The sequence below is a fragment of the Puntigrus tetrazona genome, chromosome 10 (assembly GCF_018831695.1).
Source record: "Puntigrus tetrazona isolate hp1 chromosome 10, ASM1883169v1, whole genome shotgun sequence".
Lineage (NCBI taxonomy): Eukaryota > Metazoa > Chordata > Actinopteri > Cypriniformes > Cyprinidae > Puntigrus > Puntigrus tetrazona.
In genome coordinates this window covers 3,143,149-3,165,275 of record NC_056708.1, presented here as the reverse complement: position 1 = coordinate 3,165,275, position 22,127 = coordinate 3,143,149, and the positions used below count along the sequence as shown (strand labels likewise).

The following is a 22,127-nucleotide window of genomic DNA, read 5'->3' as shown; positions in this document are numbered from 1 at the left end:
ATTTTAGTGCAGCAAATGCTATGAAATGCATAGTTTATTCCAAGGCAGCTATTTTGAGTTTTACTGTGGCATGAGCAATGTCTCATTTGTAAATTAATCTTTCAGTGGACATGTAATGTCAGAAATGCACGTATCTATTAATACATATTATCAAACATGTTAAAATAAATTCAACAAATTTCAAAACGACTGATATGTGATGAGTAACATTTAAAATGTAAATTTTTAAACCCTTTTTTTCGTCACTTCATTATGACCGTATTTTAAACCTTTCATTGCATCCAGCTAACATCTTGCAGCTCTCATCCTATTTTCCCTTATATTACAGATTCGCCTTCGTTCCTCAACTTCCTTTCTGCTTTCTCTTTCCTTTTTTTCCATATCTGACTGTAGACTTTTCTTTTCTAAAAGTAGCATTTTTCACACAGTACATCTGAATCTGAATCTCAATAGACTTTGGGTAGAGTGGGGGAAAACGTCCCCGAGATACATTTTTGTTGTAACTATGGACTACGTTGACGAGAATATGTACAGATTTTCACCATGAAGCTTACACTGGTGATGAGAAACATGACATTTCACAGTAAAAAAAAGTTTGTTGTTTCATAGAACAGTTTTATGCAACCTGGTCTCATGGCAGATACATAACTCTGGGATGTTTTTCACATGGTTTTGTGGCATATTTCATATTAAGTGTCCTCTGGATGCTTAAAGCTACCTTTATATGTCCATGTCTGGCTTTCATACAGAGTTCACAAATTGAGTCATTAATTTAGCATTTTAGCGCCACTCAATTAACGTTTCTCTTGGAAACTGTGGCGAAACGTGCATAAAAAGGGTTAAAAGGTACAGAGATACATTTTTTTTACACCAATGTGTGTTTATATTCTCTGTGTCTATCGGCAATCACCGCAGAGAATATCCACTAAACACAGGAATGCTGTTCTGGGCAACAAGGATACAATATTTTTGTTCAAAGCGTAAATGTGCACAGAAAATGTATCACGGCTGGTGGAAGAGCATATATAGTTTGCGTGCAGTTGATATTCTTTCAAACGGTGCAATGGTGATACAGTGATTAATACTATGGTTAGTGTGGTTAACGTACCAAGCTTTATAGTAACCATTATATATAACTATAATAGCCATTTTTATTTGTATTTATTTTTATTATCATTTAATTATAAAAGTAACCTAACAGGCAAAAATCTCTTTCATCTTTCACAGAAGACGTAACCAAATGCCAGCCAGGTTTTAGTACCAAATGTAGTGCTTTCCCTGTTGAACATATGCTGGTTGGTTGGTTTTGAAGATTGGATGCTGGTCCTTGGGTGGCCATGTGTTGATCCTAAGCGACTAGCTCCTGTTCAGGACCAGCTTAGGAACAGCACACGACCAGTTAAGGACCAGCTCGACCCGGCTCAAACCAGCATTCGTGATTCAAACCCCACCTAACCAGCATATGCTGTTATTTTTTTAAACAGGGTTGTCAGATTGGGGACATTTTGGCCCATCCTTCATCCAAATATTTGTTAAAAATCTAAAACTCATAACTCATTTTCAACTTGAATTATGATTTGTCACTGTCATCATTTAAACAAATGCCCTTTAATTAAAGACCATTGTTATGCTTTGAAAACTCATTGAACCCATCCAGTGCAGGTTTGACCTGCCGTGTCAAACGTTGCTAAACGTAGCTCCTCAGAGAAACTCTATGCACGTGGGGTACTTGAGAAACTTGGGAATTTAATTCTTTATAGTTATATGGGCAAATAAAATCCTTCACAGCAAACGACAAATGCACATAGCATTAAATGTGGAGTAAACAAATCACTGCCCATCAGCAACGAATCCTAATACCAGCTGTGCAGTGGGTTTGAGAGTTAAAGTGTTGGGTTGCTTGCCGCTTCGGGTTTGAATGACTCGCAGTCGGACCAATGAATCAGAGTGTGTGCTACTTAAAACATGATTTCAGCCTCTTTAGCCATTCAAGTCACGAGTCAAGTCATTATTATACAAAGAGAATGAAAACTTGACATATATCTGTAATCAACATCCCGAGGGCTTCAGATGCAGATAGTTCATGTAGCAGGGCACTGAAGCAGCAGTGAGCTGATGGGTTAGGATGGTTTAACTATGCCACAGAGGAGCTAACTTTGCCTATAGAGGATTCCCATTCAGCCTCTGCGATAATTAACATCTGCTGAAAATATCTGGCCTGCTTGTGTTCTCTTATGTTTGTTCTTTGTAGCACCCTAACATTTAACCGAACGAGATCTGGGTGAATAATAATAGCGATATGAAAAGGTTTTGATATTGCCTCATTGCCTATTTAGAGAACAAAAAGGTTGTAGGTTTTCAAACAGAATGTAATACTGTGCTAATTGAAACATTTTGTTAATACTTAAAGGGATAGTTTATGTCATTAATTGCTCACCCTCATCTTTCCAAACCCGTTCATTTTTGGAACATATTTTAAGATGTTTTGGATTTACTTTCTGATCCTCCCATACACAGAAACGGTCAGTACACGTTCAAGGCCCAGAAAGGTACCTAAAGCTTTGTAAAGTAGACCATGTGACGTCACTTCAGCATTTGGAATGATATGAAGCATCGAGCATACTTTTTGAGGTGAAAAAAATTGCAAAAAATAATGACTTCATATACATTTTCTTCCACCTCTGGTTTGGAGGCATCGGCATACATGCATCATGGTCCTCTCATGAACCTTTCTCCAAAACAGGTGCGTAATGGTTCTTGCACAACGAGTCTGAAATTTTCTGTATGTGTTTTTAGTTTTTTTTGGTTATCCTTTTCGTGAAAAAAGCTCAGAGGCGGTGCTTAAACATGATTGACACAACGTGCCAGGTTGTATTTATTTTACAACATGCAAAAATTTGGGCCGGAAATTTTGGACTGGTTCATTAAACCAATGGTTGATTAAACATTGAATTTTTTTTCCCCGGGCCAAAAAGTATTCTAGTTGCTTTATAACATTACGATTGAACCACTGATGTCATGTGGACTGCTTTGACAATGTTTTCTGGGCCTTGAATGTGTGAGGACCCTTTCTGTCTATGAGAGGATCAGAAGGTTCTCTGATTAAGTCCAAAACATCTTCATTTGTGTTCTGAAGATGAATGAAGGTCTTATTGGTTTGGAACGACATGACGGTGAGTAATTAATGACATCATTTCTTTATCCCTTAAATGGACTCCCTTTTGTTAACCTTGTGAAAATGTAAATGAATATTAAATATAAAAACCAATAACTGATTAGACAACATATCCCCACAGACGTCCTCACACTGCTAAAATGCTGTTCTGTATTATTTTTCTATGTTTCCCGCTTGCTTACTGGTTTTTGTTTGCTTGGTTACTTTAACAAACACCCTGCGCACAGATCAAAATCCCTGCCTGCTTGCTCAACATTATTATGAACCCAGACTTTAGCTGGGGCTAGAGATGCTAGCTTAAGCGGCTTGGTTTATTACATCTTTTGAAAATTTCCAGATGCTGTGTCCCAGTAACCAGAAACAAACACACACTGCAGTCCCTAAATTGTTGTTCGTAGAATTAGTTATTGGTTGTTCTGCATTTTTTCGTTTGATTTAACATATCTGTCTAATTAATGGAATTAATACCTTCATCGATCAATAATTGTATATTTTTTGAATAAACGGGACTACAGTGTGTAGGTTTTGTTTCTGGTGGGACACTCATTAATGGCGCACTCCAATTTAGTATTTTTGACACCTGATGAGGAGGATCAACTTATCTTATACCACCCAGTGTTTATGACAAATCTGAAGATGTCATGCGATAACTTAAGTATTAATTAAGTAATTAGTGTATTATTATTCATGTACCCTTATTGTAAAGTGTTACCAAAATAGAATATAAATACAATTCCATTTAGAAAATTAGTTTGCTATATTGCAAATGTAGACGTGAAACTAATTTAAGAAGATTTGAAAGAACCTAATCTCAAAGACATATATCTCAAAGCCATTTTAATTCATAGAAACATAACAATTCAAGGTTAACAGCGTGTGTTCAAGGTTAGCACTTTCTCGTTACAACTCCAGAGAGACGACAGCACGGCTTTCTTCTTAAAAAAATGTTCTCAGCACTGTGTATCAATATGCAGGAGACGCTATCATACATCACAGTTTGACACCTTAAATAAATGTCATTTTGACACATAAATGTCTTCCCTTTAGGCAGTTATGCACTGTCTTTTTCCACGTCGCTGCATAAAATCAGGTTATCCTCAGAATGTAACTTCTGGGAATACAGAAATACACACTGCTTATATCCAATTTATATATGCGACTTCATTACTTCTCTTCTGTCCTTTTTTTCAAGTTCAGTTCAATGAAGAATCAAACCAAAAAAACATCCAAATAAAAAAGCACTTCAGAGAATGTGCAGAGAAAGTCTCGCTTCCCTTAGGAGCCGCCATTGAAATAATCAACCGGTAGGTCCAGGCTTTTGAACAATGTAACCCATAAAACACCAGCCAAATCTCCAACGGGTCTAGGACTCGGCTGAAGTCTTTGTCTTCTGATACTGTTCCAGCTCTTTTTTCTTCTTCATGGCAAGCTGTAGTTGCTTTTTGATAAGCTGAATTTGTGTTTCCAGGTCTGTCAGTTCCTGTACTATGGGGTTCTGGGAAAGGCCCAGCAAGTCGGTTCTTCCGTTGGATGTGGCCTGCAATGGAAGCTGTCTCTTGTCCTGTGGGGACAGCAGCTCCTTACAGTGAGAACATTCCAGGTCATTTTGTTGTCCCTCTTGATTGGACAGTTTTCGTCTGTTGCAGTTGGAGGTTCCCAAAGAGTTCCATGGCATTTGTTGGTTATTTCCAACATTGCAGCTTAATAGGGACAAGAATGATACCACATTATCAACATATAAGCTGGATTTTAGGAAGCATATTATGGAAAGTTATAGCTGTTCCAGTAATAAAAATCATTATTTACTAGGACTTTCTTCTGGACAGTCTTTTCCCTGCATTTGCTACAAAACTGATATGTTTTTATTTGTGTGTTTCCGAAGCATTATAATGGCTTAAAATCTTAAAATTTTCTTGGCTTGTTCATGAGAGATGCAGCCATCATGAATTAAATGTTCTTGTAAGTCAAATATTAAATTAACCCATTTAATCCCACCGGTCACAATAGTGATCATAAAATAAATATCGAAAATATGATGAAATATGTGAAGTTTCACATGATTAGTATAAATTGTCACATGACTTGAGCCGTTTATTTTCTGTCTGCACCTTGTGAAGATGATAACTGCATCAAAGCTCCAAAACGAAGGGCTAGTAAAGTATGTTAACATAAAGATATGACAAAGATTTTTGGTACACATTATCTTTAGGGTCTCTAGTATTAATATATATATTCGCATATATTTATTTTTGTTGAGTGTGGACATAGTCCGTCTTGATGGTCACAGTAGTGACCGTTGGGATAACGGTGAACTTTATGCTTCACAATCCAATTGCAGTTGTACTAAAAAATGCCAAAATATCGTGCTTAATGAAAAATTCCAATGCTACAAAAATTGCACATTAATAATGTTGTCATAGCATTTATTTAAAAATTTGATTTAAACATTTTGAAAAATTTACAAAAAAGTAACAGTTTTAAAATATGTGATGGATGAATTTTGTTGATTTTTTCAACAAAAAATGTTGCATGACATAGTATGTATATATGATATATATAATTTTTTCAAGAAATATGTGATTTCATTACTCACCATATCCTACCTCTCACAATTGCGACATTAAACACAATTTTTCATATAGTTTTCAGATTTTTTTAAAATAATTATTTCAAAGGGTAACTAATGAAACATCATTTGGATATTTTCATGTCTGAGAAAATGTTGTGATTAAATGGCCTAAACTGGATTAAACTGCCTAATCTGTTTCATAAAACTAGTCTGATAAAGATCAACAAATACTGACTTTAAAAAAAGTGCTACTTTCATGCTTTATGCCATTTTTGAAGTTTGAAAGTTACTGTTTTTGTAATTACATGAAAGATAGGAGCAAGTGCATTTTTAAATGAAAAGAAAGCTTAAATTATACAATATTATATATATATATATATATATATATATATATATATATATATATATATATATATATATATATATATATATACTAAATTCTAAACAATCATGAATAATAATATATAGTAATATATAAATAGCAAATAACTGTTTAGAGTGGTGAGATATTTTAAAATTCAAATTACTAATAACATGTCAGAAGTGAACAGTACTTAGCAATAGGTTAAGCATATAAAGCATCTTACAACAAAAAACTGGTAAAGCTTGTAAGAGAAACTTTATTTAGTTTAATTCATAAGGTGTCAAAAAGATCAATCCATTTAAATTTCATTTTTCACAAGGCTTTGAAAAAAACTTTTCTGAGAATTACACACTACTTTGGCACTTCAATTCAGTGTTGCTTGAATGCTTATTTAAAAGCTCACTTGTTATGAAAGCAGTTTACCTTTTCTCGGGTTTTGCAATCGTCTGTAATTTGTCTTCTTTGAAAGTCGGGTTAAGTGCTCGATGCAATCGCTGAAAAAAACAATTAAATTAAGTGTTATTAAAGAAAAGCGGCGTTGAGAATTACAAAGTGAGTAATGAGCAAAGCTTCCTTTTAATGTTACAACGTGTCACCAAAATGACATATAATTATGTGCAATAAAAACCAGTGTGGAACAGTGCGGATGAACTCACTTGACTGGTGTGGAGCCAGTACTTATGCTGTGACGACTGCTGCATTCTGGGTATCAGCCAGCGATGGACGATGTGTTCACCCAGTGTGGTGAGCAGAGACAGGGCCACTCCGACGCACAGCATGACAAATAACCCTGAGAAGTGCTTTATCCCCATCTGCAATGTCTGAGGACGACAACAGAAAGCCAAGGTTAGATAAGAGGAATAGTTCAGCCATGAATGAAACTTTGTCAGTATTTAGTTCCATATTGTTTAGCTTATTCTGTGAGACACAAAATGAGTTGCCTATAAGTATAACACCACGGCAAAGAAAGATTAACGCCGTTAAACCATTGCAGAAGTAGTTTGAATGACTTGTGCACTCTATTCCAAGTCATCTACGAGGAAGAAATCATAGTTATTATCCTCTGAAAACGTTCCTCTTTACCGGAGCTCTCAAATCCCTAGCTCAATCGAACAAGCAGACGAAACATTTGTGATTGAAGAATGAAAATAATGCATGAATTGAACGATAAATCGGTTCGTAAATGATGACGAAAAGTAAGCAAATAAATGGAGTAACTTCTCATTAGAATAAAATGTTGTGTTAATAAGCTGTTTTTAATGTGACGTGAAACGAACAAGAACAACAGGGACAAATTGACAAAAAAGCGACACTCTTGAACATTCTATTCATTGGACGATCCTTAAAGGATTCATTCAAAAACGCAGATTCATTCAGAAACTAAACACTGCTGTGTTGCTAAGAGACATGCAGCAATTCTGCTATGGCTTTAAAAGTAATATGCTCTTTGCAAAACTGAGCACATATAAACACTTTATATATATATATATATATATATATATATATATATATATATATATATATATATATATATATATATATATATATATAGCTAATATATCTTATTATTTACCTAATAACTTCTTATTTACTGGGCAGTGCGTTAACTGTGTTCAAGTATTTTAACTAAATAACCTAGTTAACGTGTTAAACTGGCTTAAATAATAATAATAAAAGTAATAATAAAATACATTTTACTTTCACAAAAAAATAAATAATACAAATAATAAATAATAAAAAGGGGCTGTTCACACAGAATGCATATTTGAATGTAAAATGCAATATGAAAAAGTATTTCAAACAAGGTTTAAAACAAGTGCATCTTGTTACTGCAAACGAAAGTTTGCAAAGCTTGCCCGGCCTCCATGGTCTTCTGATTAGGCAAAGGAAAAACACATTTTGTCTGAACGGTCCATTAACATCAATTAATTATAAAAGGATGTTTAAGATTTTCAGTCCCACTCTTGGGGTTTCGTTTATAAAATGTTGCACAGAAACCTTCCTAAATTTGAACTCTATCAGATAAATGATTGCATGCTAATAAAATTCATGCGTCTGCATCTCTTTCAGATGTGAAATCTATGAAACGCACATGATCTTGAACTTGGGCACATATAAATGGTTTCAGAATTTCCTAATCAATATCATCAACGCATAAAACATCAGCAATCATCATAATTTAGAGCAGCTTGCATTTTCAAAAACCTGCAATACTCAAGACAATAAAGCGTACGTACGTCTGCTCAGACTCTGACGGGACGCTGAGAACTTTTCCACATCAAAGACGTTTTTTATAAATGTGTTTGCGTGGATTTAATCGCACACACATTCTACGATCAAACACACTTCGTAACCGAAGCCCCCGATACGAAAGGAAAGTATCATCGTACGATTTAGGCAGAGGCACTTTCTTGAGTGAACATCATCAAAATGATAGCATCTCTGATTTTTAAGTTTGTATCAGACTGACCTCTGTGACTGCGAAGCTTCTTTTACCGCAGGGTACGACCTTATACCACTTATCATGCAGCATGTCCATAAAACCGTCAGATTTGTACTGACTGACCAGCTCAGAGATATTTGAGGTCAGAGGAGAGTTCTGTTTGAGCCCAATGCCATAACCTGTGGACGGATGGGAAACATTTTCTTTATCAGCATGTGCACAGAAATTCATTCACTGAATCACTTAGAAACAATAACAACTTAGAAACATTAATGTACTGGCCTTCAATCGCAAAAGGTTTCCCCACCGTCAGCATCTTGCAGTCTGCATCAATAGACACTTCATAGTCTAAAAGCGCTTTGTCCATTATAAAAGCATCCAGCTTTTGGGGATCATCCCTGAAATAGAATCACACAGTTTGCTATTATATAGTGACACATATATTTGCCGCATTCAAGACATTTTGTCTATGTCGTCACAATACGAACTTTTAAAATTGGTTTTGATGTTTTGATACTTACGCACTTTTAGAAGATAACACAGAAGGCCAATTTCTACTAGCAGTTACATTCTTGTTTATTCTATGCGATTCAAAATGTATGTTATCTGGCAAAAACACGTGCTGGGTTGATTTAAAAGGAGAGACCTGGCTAACCTTCTTAGGAAAATATTGCAAATTTCATCTACTTCTCCTGAAATCTATTCATTCTGCCCTGCTTGAAGGAATTATACACTGTGGCAATATTTTGGAGTATGCTGTCTGATTTGAGGACTGCATCAAATCATGTCCTGAAGGTTGTGGAAACTCAAAAGAGGAGTTTCAGACTTGCAACAGAGGATATGAAAGGAGGAAAACCTCTTCTAAATTTAGTTAAGCGTGGCCTGTCGAAGACTCAAGTGACATCTGGAGACTCTTGGCACTAGATTATGTGCTCGGGTCATTTCTACAATGATTAAAAATAAGTAATAATAAGTATCCTTTTCCAATATCTTATCCTAGGGTTTTTGGGGTTGGGGTGCTTTGGTGGTGTCCTTAAATTAAAAAAATGCTTCCCCAACATGAATCGCTGTTCAGCAGCACATCTCTGTTGTTTTGATGACCATATGTCAATACATTTGTAAACAACATAAATGTAAATATATTTATATTGTTTATCTAAATATATTTAAGTATATGAATGGTAAATATATGTATAATTTGAATAAATTCCAAATATATTTTAAATAAACATATTTTGGACAAATTAAAAATGTAATTAAAATTAAATAAAACGTTTTTAATATAAAATACATTTAAACATCTGACATTTTTAATTAAAAAAATATATATGATTTTTAATATATATATATATATATATATATATATATATATATATATATATATATATATATATATATATATATATTGCTTAATATTTAGAATGTTTTTGAATGTTTTGTCAGACAACTCAGCAATGCAGTTAATAATAATAAGGAAATTTTTTTGCATCTTTTCAGCAGATTATTCAATCAGCAGAAAAGTGTGTTTTCAACACAGTCTAAACATTAGTCAAGTATATTCACTCTCGGTCTTATACAGTGAAACCACATGGATTTGCAAGACACTGCAAGAAGGCCAAAGCCATCTAAGAAGGACATGGTAGAGGGCATCCAATGAATTAGTGCAGCTTCAATGATCGATGCCACTTTGCAATAACGATTACGACTTACTTAAGATGATCTATCCCATCAGGGGTTGCAGGGACATTATATCGTCTCATGTATTCATGCATCTCTGGGAAGCTTTTTTTCACATAGTCCTCAGCGCTGCTCTCCCGAACGGTTCCGAAGCGGAAACCTTGTGATGGATGGTGGAGCTTGAAAAGCAAGAGTACATTTGTAACCTCTAAGCATGCCAGTCATTGACATAATTTAAAAATGATAAACTCAAGTTGCTCTTACCTTGGGATCATGTATACCTGAGAGTTGCTCATAGGTTTTTTCACCGACCATAACAGCGGCGAGATTAGCCGTGTACGTTGACAGGCAGAACAAACAGAAAATGGCCCAGAGGTTCATGAGGAATCGGCCGGTCCAACACTTTGGCGGCTTAATGGCGGCAGTCCTGCCAAATAAGATTGCGTAGCAAACGTTTAGGGCAGAGGAGAAAGAAAATACACGGTCCCTGTTCCTTCCTCTCGGAGTCATGCCAAATGGGCTTTTCCACTCGTACAAGGTCAAGAACACGGCCGTCACGTGTAAAGACACAAATATTCCCAGCCACATACTCCAGTGCAGGGGCCACATGAAGGCACCGATGGGAGCGGCGGTATCCCTAGTCCTGACCAGGATTCCCAGACTGGTGGAGAAGAAGGGGCTGGTGAGGTCGATGACCTGACTGCGTGCTGAGTTGATGCTAAAAGACGTGACGGCCAGATGAGCCGCACCACTCATGAGGTCCCCGACCAGCCCCGTCCAGCGTCCATTCTTGTAAGCTCCATATTTGCCATCTCCCACAATATAGAGGTCAAAGTCAAACCCCATGTCTTCCGCCAGCTTCTCCAAAAGATCAATGCAATATCCATAACAGCATTTTTTAAACTCCATGGGGACGCTGTCGTTGGCACCTTGTAAACCCTGAAAAGGCTTTCCAATAAGGCTGTGTCGTTTGTTAGGGGGTCAAGGCACAGCTGGCCAGCGGGGCACAGGCCTTCCTCATCAACGTCTCGGGTGAAGACGAACGGATGCTCTACCAGGGTGACGACACGCAAGTGTAGACGTGAGGAATGCTTCCAGTCCGCTCCTGGCTGAGACTGTCTCTTATTAGGCCAAACACCGTAATCCATAACCACTTTGCCTTGCTTCCAGCTGCCGAGGCGCGTCCACATGGGCTTGCCTATTGGGTCGTGCTGGAGATTCCAGATGAAGTGATGGCTTTCAGAGATGATGGTCGATTCCTCTTGAACATTGACGTAGCCGCTCAGGCCATCGAAAGACGTGCTGGTCATGTATCTAAAAATTAAGAGCAAATCACATATCAATAGGTTACAATACATAGATGTTCATCTAAACTGATTCTGCCATGAAAATAAAAAAATGGACCTGATTTACTTTTAAAACTAAATTTCTCTGATCTAAAAGGTATGTTCACACCAAAGATGATAACTATAACTATAAAGTGTAAATAATTATGCAAATTATTTGAGAATAGGGAATTTCTCACCTCAGCTTTAAAGGGTTAGTTTACCCAAAAATAAAAAATAACCTGTCTTTTACTCATCATCGAGGCATCCTTGGCTTTTTATTGCTTTCTTCTTTCAGAAAAATCGAGTCAGAGTTATATTAAAAATTGCATTGAGCAGGTGCCTCTAGGGTATGTCTCCGTGTTTGTTTACTGTAGAAAATGTCCTTATCTAGCATAAGAAAACCAGATAGAAAATATGAAAACCTTCAACATTTCTTTGAAATACTTTTGGATAATTTTGCATTTAGTTTCATTCTCTTTCGATCAGAATCCACCTTGACTTTCAATAGCTCAAATATGGATATTTTTTTAACCGATCAGAATCCATTTAAAGCAGCATTTAAAGCAGCAGATGACAAATCTGCAACACACCTATAATACACAGATTGTTATTGTGCTTTGGTGTGAACGCTAATATACCTATTATTACACAGAAGTTATTATTCTTGCTGTAAATAGACTGTGCTATCCATCAGTGCATATTACTCTGAACAAGGCAAAACTGCGTCTACCACAGCTTACAATATATAGCTAAGTAAAAATAAATTGGTATTCTAATCACAAATGACAAACTAAGCTATATATTGTTTAGTAAGATGTTCAGTAAGATGTCGTATTAGAATAATAACTGCAAATTATTATTGACTTGAAAATCTAAAGCCTTACAGTGATTGTTTTTAGTGGATATTCTGTTGCCTTTGAAAATGTGTAGCGACACAAAAGTTAAATGTATGAATGCCTTGTCATTTTATCTTTAACGCTTCAATCTCACAGATGGGTAAGATGTGCTATAGCATTTAGCTTCTTGACTGACCCTTCAGTTTAGGTAATATTATTACTGGTCTTGTATTTTTCTCTTCGATTCAGTTTTTTATTTTTGTTCTGCAGTGGTGTAGCTAACGGTAACTCTTTTAAATCAGTAATGATAGGAGTGCTGAGCATGTGAAATTTAAGCCCTGAGGTAGTTTGCTTGGAAGTTGGCGGAGTTGTTTCCTGACAGTGCAGTGTTGGAGTAAATGCTCTTGATATGCTGTCTCTCAGTGCATGTTTGCCACCAGGCTAATGTCCTGTCTTACTGCTTTTCATAGCACTAACCACAGTCTTTTTCTTGCTCACTATGAGAATGTTTTCTTTGCTTTTTGCTCAATTCTGTTGACATATTCAAAAAAGGCCCTCTCGACTGTGGATGAAGAGGATAATCCTAATAGAATAAGCAGACGTGCAAAATATAGTCACTGGTTCATTTCATCAGAAGTCGCTATATAATTCGGATGTTTTTTTATATAATTCATGTTCAGTAATTTCTAGCTGCCTATATCATGTGAAAACTAACCTTTCTGAAAGGCTGGAAGAGCAGCTCAGTTTTTGCCTTATTGCGTACTGCCTTCTAAAAGGCAGCATTACAAATGAAATGGATTTTAAATAATGACTGATTTGGAACAATTTACATACCCACAAAGTATCAGAATTGTTTTTTTTTAATTTTGGAAAAAAAAAAAAATCCTATTTTATCCCATGTCTTCTGTCCTATGGCCTATGTCGACCAGTACTCAGTTTTTTTTTTAAATTCAATGGCATTAATAGAAATCAAGAAGGCAAAAACAATGTACTTTTTTCACCAATCAATTTTTAGTGGAGAAGTGATGTTCTGTTTCATAACAGGAAGTACAATTTTAATTGAAATCCCTTTAACATTTTCCTGAGATGTTGCTTTATGACAAAAAAAAAAATTAAAACTATTTAGATTTAAGTGACAATTGCAAAATATAATCATATTTCCATAAATATGTACATTTTTCCCTAAATTAATTTGAGCCATTTTTAAAGACCTAGGAGAAGGTGTGGTCATGGTGAAACTTCCAATCATTTGATATCTCAGAAAAGACCCGAATTTGCTCTGTACAGGACATCTAGGCTTAAACTGTGACGGCCTCAGAGAAATCCACAACAATATAATGCCCACTACAGAGGCAAAAACTCCACAGCTAGGTCTATTATATTATAAACAAAAACTTTTACTTTGGATGCAAATGATTGCAATTAATATATTTCTAAGCTGATGACAAAACACTCTAAACTAGCATTGCAAACTTAAATACTGGGCAGAATAGTTGTTTTTTACATTTGACTGAGCTATTTTTATTAATAATTTAAAACGGAATGCATTATGAGATATGCAAACTTTAACTGTGATGCTCCCTTAAAGGAAAAATTCACCCAAAAATGTAAATTACCCCATATTTTACTCACCCTGAAGCCATCCTAGGTGTATATGACTTTCTTCCTACAGACTACCTCAGTCAGAATTTTTTAAAAATGTATCATAGTAAAACTTCCTTTATGTCTCTGATAATGATGCTGAAGCAGATCAGGGTTTTTGCCATTAAATATAATGCTGACTAAATCTGATACTTCTTGGCGACTTCTGTAAAACTAACCTTTACATTCTCTTTAAATGATAAAAACGGGTAAAGCAGGATAATTCTTCTGAAGCCAGATCAAGTAGGTTTTCTTAACAAAAAATATAATGACTGACTAACTGAGAGTTTTCTTAAGCTTCTGTTGTGTGCTGACTGATATGATTTTTTGGCTTTGCTGGACACAACTCTATGTTTTGATCCAGATACAAATCAAATTATATTTAAAATTACTTTTTATAATGGAAACACTCACATTAATTCCATTTGTAAGAATGCATGAAGCTCCATGAAAAAAGTAGAGTTAAAAGTTCTTTCTTTGACATATTGTACGTTCAGATAATTAAGAAAATAATAAAGAATTGAACATTTTTGAAAATGCCAATATTGTGTCAATGTATTTAAAACTGAGGTTCTTCGATACCAGTGTTTTTTTTTTATAAGTGTATTTTTCTGGTTGGACACTTCACATCTGGAGCATGTGATGTCGTTTAACCAGCTAATATCATAAGTATTATTAAACATCAAGCAGTGTTTCAGATAAAATACCTGGAAAGAAAGGTTCCCGATGTGAGATTTTTAGTCTCAAGTCTTGCCAGGCAATTTGTGATGCCAGGGATCAGTGCCAGTTCTGGAGACACAGTGGCAGCCGAACCCACCGCTCGTGCCACCAGCTCCAAAGCATCCTGGACGTAATGATCCAGCGAGGGCTCACCCATACCACCATGTGCAAGAAGACCCATGGGCAGCCCCTCTGTCCGTAATTCCTCCACATTCTGAGAGTCTCCTATAATCCAGTGGTAATCGGGAAGAATCAGACCAAACTTTGCAATGGTAGTAAAAATTCTCCTTATATCCTTGATGTCACATCCAAAGGTCACTATAGTGGATGTCGAGTCCTTGATGGACTCCAGTTGAACTTGCAGTGACATTTGAAAGTCACTTTTGGAGCTGCCGTTGGTGGATATCTTGAGAACTGTCCCCAGATGAAATTTGGAGTTGTTGTGGAGCAAGAAAACAAAGTCTGAAATATTCATCTGTTGACACATCACCAGACTGACATCATACCAGTTATTCATGGACAGCAGGGAGAAGATGAGATTTGCTTGAGAGGTTTGAGGATTTTGCATTGCCATCTGGAAATGAAGTGTGTTCTGTTGGGAAGAAACAAATGAGGTTATTGTTACAAAGAGTTATACTTTGAATCTTGTCGGTCATTCAACTAGTTCATTGAGATTAAAGTCCTGATTCATGGCAGTATTATATTGCGTATCTGGCATAACATTTTCAATTTCATTATAACACAACCTGTAAAAGGTTTACGTCCTCGCATAATTTAGAATTACAACTCGTAAACCTGCTAAATAAAACTTTATTAATAAGCCATTTGCACAATGGCTACTGCTTGTTTTTTGTACCTTAAATTATGTAGATTCATTTCGTCAGTAATAATTCTGAGTCTGAGGACATGAACTGCCCAGACTAAACCATTCAAGTCGTCATCTATAGTAATTATGGTAATTACGATGCTTTGAATGGATCTTTTAGTATATGCAGGTGGCCTTTTTAAGCCATCAGGTTGTATTTAGCATTTTTAAGACTGCATGTCAACTTAAAACTAGTAAAACTTAAAAAAAACGCATCTTAAAACTCTGAATTCTAGTCTAAGACACGTCAAAAACACGACAGCTTGGGCTCAGGTGAAACTAAAGCCAGCCTAATTATACAGCACTTCCTTAAACAGATCGGTTGACTACTCTTTCAGGCAATTCTCCATGTAGTTGATTTTTCACATCTCTTCATGTCTGCCAAACAGAGGGAAGGCGTGAGTTTTAAGCCCAATAGATATTTATCTTAAATGCATGATTTGATGGACAGTCTCTTTCTGTTTGCAGATTGAGTTTCTAAAACAGATTCCCCTCTGAGGAAAACAAACATTAAGATTTCCAACATGACGTCCAAGTGTGCAATTCTTTGCTTCTGCAAACAATTACTTTAAGCGCTTTCTGGTTCCATTTATGATGGATGGCAATAGAAATGCATCTACTTTAGCATCTCAAACTAGTTCAACGCATTTGAAAGTTGATGAATCCTCTGAAAGCCTTTTTTGTTCACGTGAGGTTTAACCCTTTAAAGCAGGAATGTGATTGGGCTAGTGGTTAGTAGTTGGGTACCAGATGGGCTGGTTTTGTTTCACTGACCTGGCAACCCTGGCCGGGACAATACTGAATCTCAGGCATTCCCAGCAAAATATGGATGTGGAGTTTTTCAGATATGGAATGAACATCTAATCGTTGCTCATTAAGGACATCCAGAAACATTCATTATGTGAGGTCTGGGATCTCAATGTTCTGATGATATAATAGCTATTAATAACCTGACATTGTCCTGCTAAGGAAATCAAGACCTTAACAGACACAGTCAGATGAAATGTTTAGCCAAGCCATTTAATTTCCCCAGGGGCTGCAATTATGCGATGGCAGAAAACCGGCTAATCAGAATTGATTAAGGAAAGCTTTCCAGGGATTTATCTCAAGATGTCTAAACAAAGTCAGACTTATTTTCAGTAGAAGTTGTCATGAAATTGGCCTAACCGGTGGGAGAGTAATAAGTACCACTAACAAGTTAAGAAGAGACACTTAAGAGGTTTTGAGTGGCTACATCATCCCGAGTATGTTTTATCTTGAAGGAGCCCGTGTCATTAGATGATTTGCAAGCTGGGACACAGCCAGATATTACTGCTGTGTCATAAAAAAGCACTAGAGGGTGATACAATTATGTGCGTTTCCAGCAGCTTTGAAGATGAATGGGTAAAGATGGGTGATTTGATACACCCCAGTTCTTTTGGCCTGTGGAGAATGGCTTGATGGACTTTCGGTTTGTCTTCTCATAACCTTGAAACCTTCGAAATATCCCAGAAGGAACTGAGAATGATAAATGATGTAACCACCAATGACGTAAAATAATACAGTTGTTGTAATGGTCTTTAATAATACGGACATCTAATTTTCAGTGTTACAGTAAAATGTATTGTTGTTACCTTCTACATACCAGATGAGGGGGTTTGCAATGTTTACTAAAAGCACAATTCATACAACTATTAAACACAACCGTAACCGACCACAAACAAACAAAGAAGTAAATCAATCAATCATTCGATCAATCAATGCCAAGTTCTGGAAAGTAAATGCTATGTGTGTCTTGGTGTTGCAAAAATTAAAATGGTACTGCATTCCTAATTTAAATGCACATTAAAATCTCAGTAGGCTTTCTATTTAAACTCATGTTTTTGTAAAACCTTGACAATGATTTTCCCTTTGGGCTGTTTTGCAGCTGATATTTTAATAAACAGGCAATTACTACATCATCATCAAACTGTAGACTTTTTTCACATTTTAGATCCTTCATTTATATCCAGTAACACATGGTAATGTCTGCTGTTTATATTGAAAGTATTCCTTTTCTTTCATCCATTCATGCATCCATCCATCCATCCATCCATCAATATTTAATGATATGCAATCTCAAGTATTGAGAAGAACCAACTATATAAAGTTCAAGGAATACTGAAATGGCGATGGTCCCAGAAACCTTTGTGTTGAAAACTCTGAGTTTTGTATTTCTCCACCATCTGTGAGCGCGGTTCCTGCTCTGACCGAAATCAGAAAGGCTCCGTAATGAGCGCATTGAGAGAATAATTGCTATTTGGACAGACAACAGACACAGATTCTGAGCTCACACAGGAATCTGATAAAACTTACACGACCCGTGTAAACAAAGACCTGACCAGAAGATGGTGCTAACTTCAAAAGATGAGATATCAAACAGCTCAGTCCTCAGGGTGCTCGACAAAATGCATTTAACAGGCGCTGTGTGTCAGCATCTAAATAGCTGTTTTATTTGTTGTTTGCATTGATCCATGAGGAGTGATGACAAACTTCCAATTCCAAAAAAGCAATTCCACTCTAACTGAAATCAGATACCTTCAGTACCAGTTAGATATAAATATAGGCAGATGTAATGAATATTTGATACCAGTCATTAAAACAGTTGTACAAATAAATAGCACTGAATTTATTATTCATGCACTAAATATGAGAAATGCACTCTTACAAAATAAAGCCTCCTGCAGTGATACCAATAAAGAATATTTTTTTTTTGAAATAGTTTTCTTTCTTCTTCTTCACTATGATACAAAGATTCCATTAATGGAAATTTTAATGGAAAGATTCCTCTTGGAAATTTTACCAATGAATAAACACTTAAAAAAGATATATATATATATATATATATATATATATATATATATATATATATATATATATATATATATATATATATATATACACTACACACACACACACACACACACACACACATACTACACTATGACTCACACCGCTTAAAACCATCAGACCCCAACTTAAAAATATAAGCTTTCCATACCATTGGCAAAATCAAGTCACAACATAACAGACTTAAAACTTGCGTGCAATATGAAATATGTATATCAGTTACATTCATATGAATTATTTTTGTTCAGTTTAGTGTTTGATGACAGTGACAGCTGAATTGTGGGCAAATCAACATGTACAGGGCACATCTGATAAACTACGTATCATTTTCGTATCTGGCACGCTATCACGCAACGCAAATGATAATAACACGCATTTATTTGCAGAAGCAGGTGGTCGCGCGTCACAGATTCATTCCCTGAGCCTGCGGTGCATATAGTTTATAATCCAAAAACCTAAAATAGCGTTCACTCGCGCCTCCAATCCGACTCCTCCGAACATTTCAACGAATAGCGACGTCCCTCAACATTATTCACGTTTCTACATAAAACAAAGCGAGCTCCAGAAACTATACGCAGGCTAAACTAAACATATCAAATAAATAAATAAATAAATAAACACACCTGACTCTGGCGTTTGAATTCGCTCTGGACTACGCTGATGACCGGAATCTGTAGCGTCGTGGCGATAAATTCCAACTTCACCAGTTCGTCCCTGTTTTGCGGGAACGCGACGATGGCAGAAACTCCTTGCACGATGACAGTGTGGCAAACGCTTTGCAGAAACGACACGGGGTCGGCGCAGGCAGGTGCGGGTGACGAGGAGAAGGAGAAAGCAGGTAATTCTCCAAGTCCCGCTTCCACGGCCATGACTATCTCAAGGGTGAGGTTGTAGGGTAAAAGCCCCGGCACTCGATTGAGGCTCTCCGTAGCGAGCATAACAGAGTCTCGAGGTAGAAACGCAGCGTCCGTACCCACTTGTTTGAGCGCGGGTTTACTTTTGGAGGCCTTGTGGGGGTTACTCGCTGAGCTTTTAGTCCTGATACCCCTCCAGCTTTGCTCGTGCCCACTTTGGCTGATCGCGTCCCACTCTTCCCACGTTTCTCTGTCTGCTTCCCAGTCCGGATCTCTCCCCCTGAGGGACTCCCGCCTGAAGACCCGAGGCTGCAGGTGCAGGGCTCCGACTCTCACCGTGTGTCCGATCCTCTTCAGAATCTGACATGGCTGTGGATGCGCCAGAGATGCCGGGGGGACGAGGAGCATTATCAAAGCGCTTGGCGCAAGTAAAGAGAGCCACACCGACCTGCCCAGCGCGCCCCAGATCCAAGAGCCCGGCATTACTCCAAACAAGCCTCGGTTAAGCTCTGGAAACGACGGGATCCGCGTCCACCTGCGCGCCCGGTGGCTCCTGCACAGCGCTGGAGAGATGATGGATCACCGGTGAATCTCCTAGACGCAGCAAAGTTGCGCTCCTCTCCAACAGGCTTCTGAGGGATCGCCAGCAGTGCACATGTCCGGCGCGGCGCAAAACACTCGTCGCTCATCTCAAAAGCGTTTATGGACAAAATATTCGGGGTACGAAATAATCAAGAGGGTGTCGTTTTTGCGCGCTCTCCAAACAGGTGAAAAGGCAGCTACCATAACGCAAAGTAACCGCGAACCCCCCTCCTAAAGCGCTTTTCCAGATCAACGAAAAGAGGTCAAAGGGTGCGAAAGAAACAGTTTTCACACATTTTTAGCATTTATTTTTGCATGCGAAACCGCACTCCATCCCGAATTTAATCACGCGAAATCGAGACGGATCTCCAAAAATGTTCTTCGCAAACTATCTCAGAATAGAAACGAGCGTTCAGATGCCTCAAAATGCAGTTTAAACATGTTGCGCAGTGAAATTGTTCCGATAAACTCCCACAGTGGCACTGGAACAGCGCAGATTATTGCACCGGCTGTGCTGTGCGTTTAACCCGTTCGCTGCCGCGCGCACACCTCTGCTACGCGCAGACGTTGATGGATTTAGATGGGCTTTAGATGGGTTAAAGGTATTTATTTATTTATTTATTTTTATTTTCACGAAGAGTCCGTTTGCAAAAACAGATCATTTCGTTCTTTCAATCTCGTTAACAAAGTGTTTTTTAAATTGCTTTTTAAAAAAAAAAAAAAAAAAAAAAAAAAGACAAACAACAGAATTCAATTTCATTTTATCTGCACAGCACTTTTCGCAATATAAGTCAGATTTAAGTAGAATATCGCACCAGCGAGCAAGCTAAAGGCAACAATGTGGCAAGGAAAGCAGATGTTGTTTACGCTCATGCTGGCAAAATATGTAGCATCTCCAATTTTCCTTTGATAGCTTCCACAACACTTTATCTTCAGAAGCAGCCAAAAGAAGTTACACACCGATTTTGCTGAAAATAATTCTGATTGGCTAGGAAGCCTAACCTCTGCCTCTCCCTTTGAATCATCAGCAGTGCTGTCGTTCTATCACTGACGCAATCCTGACTTACAGCAGGAGAGGTTGGATAAGAGGAGGGGTGTGACACCAGAACAGTGCTGTCGGTGAGTGATGAACAAGAAAAACCTCATCACCACTGCCATAAATCTCACACATCATTCCTTTGCTGAGACTACGCAGCTCCAGGTTTGTCCTGGGATGACTTGACCTTCCTACTTGATCCCACTCTATAGCCATGCAAAGGCCTCTAGAACATGCTTCAGTTTAGAATAAAACATGCAATTTGACATCATTACCTGCACGTTCAGTTTGCTAAAATATGCTTCAAAGACTTGAGGAATACACGTTCAGTACATTTAAGAACTCCGGCTGAAATACAGACTCCAGTTTCAGCAAGTGTTGGAATGAAGGAAATAAACAGGATTTAAAAACAACGAGGCATCTAAATTTGTAGTGTATGCACAAATTAAATTTTGGTTTTTTTTACTTATCAAATGTAAAAATGTTGCATTGAACATACATCTGTAAGTCGAAAAATTAAGGAACTAATTTTGAACTCATGGCAACTAATTCTTCATTCATGGCTAAAAAAAAAAAAAAAAAAAAATATATATATATATATATTAAAAATTATTTAAAAAATTATTATTTAAACATTGTTAATTGGCCAATTTTTTTTTATTTTATTTGTTTTTGTTCACATGACAAAACACACACACACACACAAAAAATTATATATATATATATATATATATATATATATATATATATATATATATATATACATGAAAATGAAAATGATAAGCAACCAGTTTAGTTGCAATTTTGTTGATAGTTTATAGAAGAAAAAAAAAAGAAATTCAAAAACCTGCCCTTTCCACCGCAGTGATATCTCTTGTCTTCTGTACCTGTGCCCTCAATTCTGATGGAATCAAAAGGACGTTTTTCATCTCTCAAGAATCATAAGATAAAGATTAAATGGTTGTTATACAGTGCTTTGCTTCAGAACAAGAGCCACACTGAATAGCGAGATCATTCATCTTTTACAGTTATATATTAATACATTTTTTATAGTTATAGTAATAATAAAAATCGTGCTGAAGAACCTAGGTGTTGTGTTAGTGGTCAGCTTGCAGTTTAATGCACCGGGGGACTGGCGTTCGTCCTTCTTTGGCAGTCTTTAGTCATGC

The 22,127-nt window shown here is 36.9% G+C and overlaps 1 protein-coding gene across 1 annotated transcript; it reads right to left on the bottom strand.

The window, feature by feature from the left end:
• Positions 1-4,005: 4,005 nt before the first annotated feature.
• Positions 4,006-20,403, bottom strand: LOC122352595 (glutamate receptor ionotropic, NMDA 3A-like). Its single transcript, XM_043250054.1, is given in 10 exon segments — positions 4,006-4,875; positions 6,532-6,602; positions 6,765-6,929; positions 8,579-8,730; positions 8,834-8,949; positions 10,262-10,407; positions 10,493-11,169; positions 11,172-11,542; positions 14,741-15,345; positions 19,110-20,403. Coding segments are annotated over 10 exon segments (3,354 nt in total). The 5' UTR covers positions 19,824-20,403; the 3' UTR covers positions 4,006-4,538.
• Between the last annotated feature and the right edge of the window lie 1,724 nt (positions 20,404-22,127).